General features: G+C 32.7%; 1 protein-coding gene across 1 annotated transcript; it reads right to left on the reverse strand.

Moving 5' to 3' along the window:
- Window positions 1-598: 598 nt before the first annotated feature.
- LOC114348237 (uncharacterized) lies at window positions 599-9,444 on the reverse strand. Its single transcript, XM_028298849.2, has 2 exons — window positions 9,278-9,444; window positions 599-1,088 (listed from the first exon to the last, which is right to left on the reverse strand). Exons 1-2 carry the CDS (start codon window positions 9,278-9,280, stop codon window positions 705-707), a joined length of 387 nt encoding a protein of 128 aa, XP_028154650.1. The 5' UTR covers window positions 9,281-9,444; the 3' UTR covers window positions 599-704.
- Window positions 9,445-9,775: the final 331 nt, after the last annotated feature.

The following is a 9,775-nucleotide window of genomic DNA, read 5'->3' on the forward strand; positions in this document are numbered from 1 at the left end:
GATGTGCTTCACTTTGTATATCCTAGTATATTTGTACTTCTACCTCTGTCCTATAGTGCCTTATAATTTTCCTAATGGCTTTCATCTCTGTTATTTCAAGCATTATTTTCATCTAGTTTTTGTTCAATCATATTTTTGGTGCATGTCATTATTGGTGTGATAACTTTTTTGTCAATTCTGCCTTTACTGTTGCCTTATTTGCTGTATTTACTTGATCTTCCACTTTTATGTCAAGCTTGCCGAAGATGGACAATGTAATGCCCATTGTGATTTAAAGTCTGTTACTTGTCCTATTATTGGTCCCTATAACTCCAATCCATTTTCCATCAATACTCCATTAATATATTTCATCCATTCCACCCATCTTTTGTCTGTGCTATTTGCTATACCAATGACAGGGTCTGGGCCAATGAATTATTGTTCTTTTGCCCCTTTCTGGCTATAGGCAAACTTATTTTGTTACTATAGAATTGCTGACTTACACGTTATCTTAGAAAAGTTGAGTTAATCTGGGTTAAAACTAGTTAATCTGGGTTAAAACTAAGCTACCCATTGCTCAATCAGTATAATGTTACTTCAAAAGAGAATAACAAAAAAATACATATAACAATAATTTATTATTTAAAAAAAATCGAAATTAAATCACACTAAAAAGCAAAACAAATAATAACTACAGTCTTAATGCAAGGTAATTCAGTCTTTCACTATGCATAACAACTCATACAATCCTTCCTCACTGTATAAATACTAAAATCGTATTGCGCTGGATCGGGGCAGTGGTCACAAGTGAACTGATAATGATTACACTCCCCAAAATGACAGTCGTATTTGGTGTATGAACTCTTTTTGTGATATCCCGGAGTTCTGTTAACTTGTGCTTTGGGATAATTTGCGGTGGAGCAAATATGGCCGCATTCTATAGAGTCGTAGCATCTTCCGAATTCATCACAGTTTGGAACTCGGCAGCAATCGGATGTATACTTGTGGTATTCGTCTGTTTTGTAATTACCATATACGTCGTATGTGGGTCTGACAGTTGCTGCGGCTGCCAATGAAATGAAGAGGGTTAACAATGTTAACCGAGAAAGCTGAAAGAAAAACAAATTTAAATCATTTTATTTTTTCCTGCGGAGAAACATATTCACTAAATTAGTTGCTAAAAAATTAAATATTCCTTTGATAGTTTTTGTAATAAAATTGATATCTTTTTGGGTAAAAAAAGAAAGATTTTCTTTATATAGGTCAGTGTTTTTCAATCTGTGGGTCGCGACTCCCAGGGGGGTCGCGAAGCCTTACTCGGGGGTCGTCGACTAAAAGAAAAAGTTGAAGTTCTTAAAACACAATTTTATTGGGAAGGATGTGCTTGTTTGTTTTTCAAAAGTCTATCAAATTGTGGTACTATTTTTGAAAGGTTACTATTCAAATAATTTTCTAATTAATTGCAGTCTATTTCTCTTTTTAGTAATGTCCAGCATTGAAGAAAATGTCAGTTCACACAAGTATGAAGTGGAGAATTGCACTAATAATTTAAGAGCTTCTCTTGTCAGCTCTGGGTATTGCTGTTTTATTTTTATCCAAAATACGTCGACGCTTTGCGAATAAAACTCCATTTTAAGTATGTCATCAGCAGCTAAATCTAGAAGACATTCTTTTATTTTTTTTTGTTGACATCAGTTAGATCTGATTGATGTGTCCAACAAAGGGTTTAGAATCTATCTATGTCTATTTATTTATTTATTTATTTATTATTTATACATATGACCTTTTTTTTTTTCGTCTTTAAAGAGGGGGGGGTCTGGAATCTTCAAAAGACACCTCAGTCCAGAACGCCGCCTGACTGACCTTAGTGCAGGATTCATTCTTCGTAGTACCAGCGATAGTTCCCGAGGTGCTTTAAAACGCTCTCTCGTCGCCGAGGCTACGCCGAATGCCTACCTGCTAAACCAGACCCTCCTCTGTCATCCAGCGCTCCGAAAACGGAATGGCCGCTGCAAGGTCGACATCGCTTCCGAAGCACTTTACTTTCATTTATCCACAGACTGTAAGCAAGGAGGCCCTTCATTTTCCCCGTTCCCCCTTTTTTTGGTCCCAAGATTGGTTTTTTTTTTTGAGCTTCTTTCCCACAATCTGTCCCATACAATATATCTCACTTATTCGCCTCTCGTCAAAACTTATTCCCTCTGCCTTCTACTCGCCATATATTTCACCCCTATCGTCAAAACTTATTCCCTCTGCCTTCTACTCGCCATATATTTCACCCCTATCGTTGGTACAGCTGTTTTTCCTCCTCTTCTTTCTTCTTGATCACTACACGGATATAGTTGTGTATGCTAGTCCAACCAGTTTTATTTTCAATCATTCTCTCAATCATTTCTCGCACTGTCAAAAAATTCACACCTGTCTCTCTTTCCATTCTATTTCTTTCTACTATCCATCTGTTGCACTCTAGCATGGTATGTGTAACAGTGTCCGGGTGTCTGCAGTATAGACATTCGTTAGTGTCAGCCTTTCCAAACCTAGAGAGGTAGGCTCTAAAACACCCGTGTCCTGTGAGCACCTGCGTCAGGAAATGTCCAGTCGCCTGTGACCACAGTCCATCCAATCCTTTAAGTTAGGAAGCAGCATCTTTGTCCACTGTGCCACATGCTCCATGTTGTTCCATTCTTGCTGCCATCTTTCAATTGACCTTTCTCTTTCCTGTCTTCTCTCGGCCATAGTAAGCTCAAGGTCTCTTCTCTCATACAGTTCTTTTCTTTCTACTACCAACACATGCAGCGGAACACATCCAGTGACGGCCCACAAGGCTGCGGCAGACACAGTCCTGTAGGCGCATGCCACTCGCAGCAGACTTGTTCTGTCCACTCGTGTAATGAGCCCCCTGTAGGCCCGTATCCCTACCGCCTCACTCCAGACTGGGGCTGCATAGAGGACGATCGACTGAACAACAACGTGCAAGGCCCTCCTCCTTTTGGATTTGGGTCCTCCAATGTTGGGCATCACCCTCCCCAACGCAGCCGCACTGTTTGCAGCCTTCCGGGTCACCACCTGCACGTGCTCCCCCCATTTTCCATTCTGGTGCATCGTCACTCCTAGGTACTTTACGTGTTTCTTGGGTGTTAGACACGCTCCTGCACATTGTAGCTCCACACTTTGCCTCACTTTGCCCATACATATGACCTGGCCTCTAGTGACTAATCCAGGTCGTTTTTTCCTGATGGGATTACAGATATTTTTTTTTATATTTTTACATTTTTTACTCAACTATTAAATCTATTTTTACAATTAACAATTTGCCATAATCTATTAATTACGTTTAACAAACAAATTTAAATAAAACATTTAAAATATTTTTGGTACTATCAACTCCCTTCTAAGTTATAAAGACAGTCCCTCTATTTTCTGAAGAGAGTTGGTAGTTTTTTTTTTAAATTTCATGGATTTTGTATTGAATTATTATTTTTATTTATTTATTTTATATTGAATTATTATTATTATAATTGTAAATATCTATTTTTGAATTTATATTTTATTTTGTTTATTTTAAGTGTATCTTACTCAACTTCATCAGGGTTGGATTATTGGTTGTCTTCTTCTATTATTATAGATTTCTTGTTGTTTTTTAGATATTATTTGTGTGAGATTGTTTAATATTTCAAAATATTCTTCATTTTGTATTATATCTCTTATTTCAATTCTTTCTAATCTTCTTCTCATTTATCTATGTTCTTCATTTTCTATAGTATTTTCACAATGTAACACTATATGTTCTGGTGTACATAGTTCTCCACATTCACAATATGCATCATCTTTTAAGTTAAATCTTTCCAAATATGTTGGGTACGGTCCATGTCCTGTTAAAAAGTGTATTAAACCTTGTTTTGGATTAAAATAATTTGGAATGTTTTCTAATATTGGTATAAAATTGTATAAACGTCTAGATTTTGTTGAATTTTCCCATTCATTTTGTCTTTTTCTATTTATTATTTCTTTTAAGTCTCTTTTATTTCGTATATCTAATCCTATTATTTGTATTATTTTTTCATATTTTTCTTTTTTTAGCCAATAATTACATGCTCTTTTTTGTGTTTCTAAATGCATTGGCATTACTCCAGTTAAAACTGTGAGTGCCTGTGTTGCAGTTGTTCCAAATGCTCCCGTCATTCTTACAAGAAATCCTCTCTGAGCTCTATTTAATTTTTCTGCGTTTTTTTTTTATTTATTAATCTATGTCTATTGTCAGCTTCAGAGTGCAACTCTGGAAAGTATGTCAAAAGTTGCTGTTGTAGATTATGCAAGCTCTGTATAATGCAAAGAATGTGAGCCGATACTGCAAAACTTTGGTCTGTTGCATTATCTTCATCAATCTTCTGAACACATACAAAAGACTAAAACATTTTGTTTTGCAGAGAGGTTGAACAAAGATCTCTAAAAATCTGCAAAATACTAATTTCAAGAGCCAATAGGGTCAAAAAGATCGTAAATGTATTTAGATTTTGCATCTTGTAAGAACATTAAAAATCAGCTCTCAGTTCCAGAACTCTTGTCAACACCTTTCTTTTGGATAGCCAACTGACCTCTGTGTGATAAAGGAGATTTTGATGAAGCGAGTCTATATGTTCACAAACGACTATGAATAGCCAAGTTTGCAAAGCTTTACCTTTGATAGAATTTGCAATTTTTAATACCTTCTTGAGCACGTTATTTATATCAGAAGGTGCTACTTTAGAGCCTGTAGATGAAGAAAACAGTGTGTGCAGGATATGTTTGGCATTATCTATTTTATTTTGCAATGAGTCCGCTATTTTTGCCATTACTAGTTTTAACGCCATCCCTATAAATAGCGATATATTTTCCCAATCAATATTGTAGTTGCAAGTGCTTTCTAAAAACATATCGTACAAACACTGGCCAGTAGTGTTTGCAGGAAGTGCTTGCAAAATAATATTTCTTCCATGATATGGTCATCTGCTTCTAAGCGCACAAATACTGCAAACTGTGCACAGTCGTAAACAGCTGTAGATTCGTCAAACTGCATAGAAAAAGGTTGGCTGTTCTTTAATTTTTGACCCACGTGAATAAAAGATAAATGTACCAAAATAGCAAAAAATTAATACCTAACCTATGTAGTTCTTAACTAAATTATTTCTTTGGCTTTCTATGACACCAGCCGGTCGCCAGAATATTTCAACCTATAAAGGGGTCGCAAAATCAAATAGATTGAAAAACACTGATATAGTTGATCAATTGTGGGTAAAAAGACTTTGAGACAAAACGGGTTACCAAAATGTCAATTGTAATAAAACTTGCAATGCACCCTGAATATCAACAAATTGGTTAAAATTTTTAAATCGAACTCAGTTCTACCAGCAAATACTACTCTCACTTTTTCGAAGACACGATGTGTTATACGGAAAATATCTGCCAAACAATGAAATGGAAATCAGAAAGGATGCACAACTTACAGAACCTTATAGACATAGACAACAGGTTAAGAACGGAAAAGGGCTATTTTGGACGAAATCATCAAAAGTGTCAACAAAGGAATAGGGTACAGAATGGAAAACAAAGTAGTAAAAATATTCAGACAACGCAATATTGAGAGCCGAATGTACAAATCAAATAATATTATATGAGTTATCCTCCCTCTCAAAAAGGTCCGGAACATTGTTTCAATAATCAAAATGTCAAAAAATTAAGGAAAAATTCGATTTTTTTCTTGGTTTTTTGATTATAACTTTAATAAGAGTATTCATTTCCGAGAAAAGTTGTACTGACATAAAAGTTGCGTAATTAAAGTTCCTACAATATAGAATTGGTTAAAAATTTAAAAAATAGTCACCCTTGTTGCAAAATAGCAATAATTGTGAAAAAAACATACAAAAACAAGTATTCGCATTTTACGTTTTTCATCCATTTATGCTACACTTAGGACCTTCATATTTCACCCTGAAAAATTTTATGATACAGTAAAATATTGCTGTAAATTTCATTAAGATCGGCTTAATAGATTTTGCAAAATAAATTTTGCAATCCAGCTTTCGTAAAAAAAAATTCATTTTTTCAAAATGTTACAGGACTGAAAATAAAGCAGATAGCAAGTTGAAAATTTTTTTACTTATAGAAGTGTACTGTACCTTTCATTCGCAATTTTTCAAAATTAAAATAGATTAACATCACGGCGTCAGGAATTTTTTTTAAATAAACATTAATTATTGGTGCTACGCGCAGGACAGCGGATAGTTTGCTCTGATTAGGCATTCCAATGACCTTTGATTATGGTTGATACATTTTAATTTTTATTACCTTTCGATATAAATTAAAAAATTTGTTTATTGGAAAATAAAACACATACCCTATACTTTGAAATGACACTTTTATTAGCAAAAACTTTCTTTGTTCATATATTTTAACTTAAATAATAAAAGTTTATTATTTTTAAACATATGCAATTGTTTAAACAATATTTCACAAACAATAATAAAATTAGTTTGATTTTTGTGGAATAAAAATAATAAAATACAACCAAATATAGAGTAAGAAAATAATATATTAAATAAAGATTGGAAGAAATTTTGGTGGAAATCAACTTGTGTGAATCGAACACCGCTGTCCTGCGCGTAGCACCAAAAATTATTGTTTATTTCAAAAATTTTCTGACGCCGTGGTAATTAATCGATAATAATTTTGAAAATTGAAAATGAAAGGTACAGTACACTTCTATAAGCAAAAAAAAAATTTAACTTGCTATCTGCTTTATTTTCAGTTCTGTAACATTTTGAAAAAATGAATTTTTTTTGCGAAAGCTGGATTGCAAAATTTATTTTGCAAAATCTGTTAAACCGATCTAAATCAAATTTACAGTATTGTTTTACTGTACCATAAAGTTTTTCTGAGTGAAATATGAAGGTCCTACGTGTAGCATAAATGGTTTAAAAACGTAAAATGCAAATACTTGTTTTTGTATGTTTTTTTCGCAATTATTGCTATTTTGCAACTAGGGTGACTAGTTTTTAAATTTTTAATCATTTAAATATTGTAGAAAATTTAATTATGCAACTTTTATGTCAGTACAACTTTTCTCGAAAATAAATACTTTTAAAGTTATAATCAAAAAACGAAAAAAAAAAAGAATGTGTGTGTACTATGTACGCACGTAAGAAGATATTCTTCTATTATATAATAGGTAATTTAAACGAAGTAAATATACTTAAAAGGTTATTTGTATTTTATTTAAAAATCAAACTAACTTTCTTATCTACCACTTTCAAAAAATTTTTATTAAAACAACCAAAAATAAAAAAAAAATTGAATCACCCGGGAATTGAACCCGCAACCTTCCAATCTCAGTGCTAACGCATTTCTAACTACTCCATCGAGGCTCTAGAAATAGATGTGTAAGTTTCGGATATAATTACAGAACACGGCGACATATAGTGTAAAAATGTTATGCTTACATAATATGTTATTAATCCAAAAACACAAGAATTATAATAAATAATACATTTCCTAAAACCACTAATATATTCTTTTAATGACTTATTGGCACGGTTACAGATACATACATACCTATCTTGAAAGATTAGCAATGAACTACATACTGTCAGTGTGCGCAGGCGCGCGGTAAATGTACAATTTTACCCTCAATCGATTCGCCGCTAAAGAAGAATATCTTCAAAAAATCGAATTTTTCCTTAAATTTATGACATTTTGATTATTTAAACAGTGTTCCGGACCTTTTGAGAGGGAGGATAACTCAAATATTATTATTTGATTTATTTTCAAGCAATTTCTGCAAACAAATTTGAGTCACCTCTCAACGTCCATCTCAAAACAGATGCGCCCTGGACTATTTGTGTACTTGTTTAAACCGTTCATTTTTTATCTGAATCCTTATTATGACTTTACTACTCTTACTGATAACCATGGTTTTTGTTTTCTTTATGTTTATTTTTAAACCAAACTGTTCCCCAATATTACAAATTCAGATACTTTGTGTACTGACCACAAACTCCAAAGAACCAACCAGATGTACACTAAAAATCGATGGTAATAATACTGAACAAGTAGCGGAGATAAAATATATTGGAATTAGACTGTCTAGCAATGGAGACCTGGAGAGATAAGTAAACATTAAGTACAGACAGCTAATATACTGGCAGGATGTTTAATGGAAAATCTGACATTTTAACACTGGAAGTCAAGAATTTATAAAGCCAATGTAAGACCAATAATGGCGTGTGCATCAGAAACAAGACCCGATACAGCCACAATGCAAAAGCCACTAGAAACAGCGGAGATAACAGTAATGAGAAGAATTTCAGGAAATAGATTAAGAAATCAAAAGGGGAGTGAAAACATTAGAAGGAAATAAAATACAGTGTATGAACGGCTGGACACATAATAGAAAACCATAATGGAATAGCTACATAAGCAAATTGATGGAACAATATTGTGTGCATGACAAAATAGCAAGAGATAGGTAAAGGAACGCACTACTGCCTAATGAGTATAAATCCACCAACGCACATGCAGAATTATAAAGAAGAAGAAGAAGGAAAAGATTAAAAGTTTTGTAGAAAACGAATAACACTTAATGGTTAAAAGAGGAAAATTATGGAGACAACTCTTACTTAATGAGGTTCACTACAAAGCAAATTCCTGAACGGAATGCAGTAAAATCTGGTTGCTCATACTGAAAGAATTTGATGATAAAGAATACGAAAATAGATGAGGTATCAAATACTTATATCAAAATTTAATGTCAATATAGCAATCTTTAAGTTCCCTTTTTTTGGAAGTATAATTAATGACATCAAGATCTAGGATCTACACAGTAAGTAAGTCTAAAGTGCCAATAATTAATTTAACTTTTATTGGGTTTAAGAATAAGCCACCAATAAACCAAAATATAGAGGGAAACCGATAGAAATTCCACTATAAATGAAGAAAGGCGATACAAATAATCAAAAATTATATAAGTAACAGAAATAGCAAATTTGAAAATTGCGTGTAGAATATTTGGAAAGAGGTTAATGCATATGGAGCAACTGAAGACATTAGAAAAACATAAAACGTAGATATTATAAATCAATGTATGTACATTATACAAAAAGAACAATTGGAGAACATATTTATTATCAAAATTAACGACAAAATGGAACTCAAGGTGACGTGAGATAAATCCAAGGTGGTCCAAAGAGGTTTCCACCATTATTTAGTATTACCCATTATAAAGAGCGATGAAAAATTGAAGAAGGTAACAATTGTTAGTACTTACCATTTTTAAATCAGTATATTTAACTGGCTACTTTAAATTTCATGCGATTTATATAAAATATGATTTTTGATAACTTTTACTTTTTTTACAAATGCTTATGTTATTAATTAAATCAAAATCAAGTTTATGGAAAATATTTGGTAACGATGTTTATAAAATATTATTACACGTAATTATCAATATTTTTGATGATACGTTGTATTTATGAGAATTATTTCTACAGAGTGTAACAGTTTAGTTTGTTGTAGGTCTTTTTAGATAGAATGTACCAGTTAGTTCGTTTTGAATAGGGATTTTACTCTTTACTCTACTTCTTTTTCAATTTGCTGTGTTAAAATATTCCAATCTTGCAGTATCTTAATTAGAAATATTCTACTATCACCATATTCTCTCAAAATCAAAGCAAAAATAGGGTTCGTCTTTATTAAATTTACTGTCTGATAGTGTTTTCATTAAAGTTGATCTTCCTTGTTAGAGAAGATTTTTGTGTGATCTTTT

This window comes from Diabrotica virgifera, chromosome 7, assembly GCF_917563875.1.
Source record: "Diabrotica virgifera virgifera chromosome 7, PGI_DIABVI_V3a".
NCBI lineage: Eukaryota > Metazoa > Arthropoda > Insecta > Coleoptera > Chrysomelidae > Diabrotica > Diabrotica virgifera.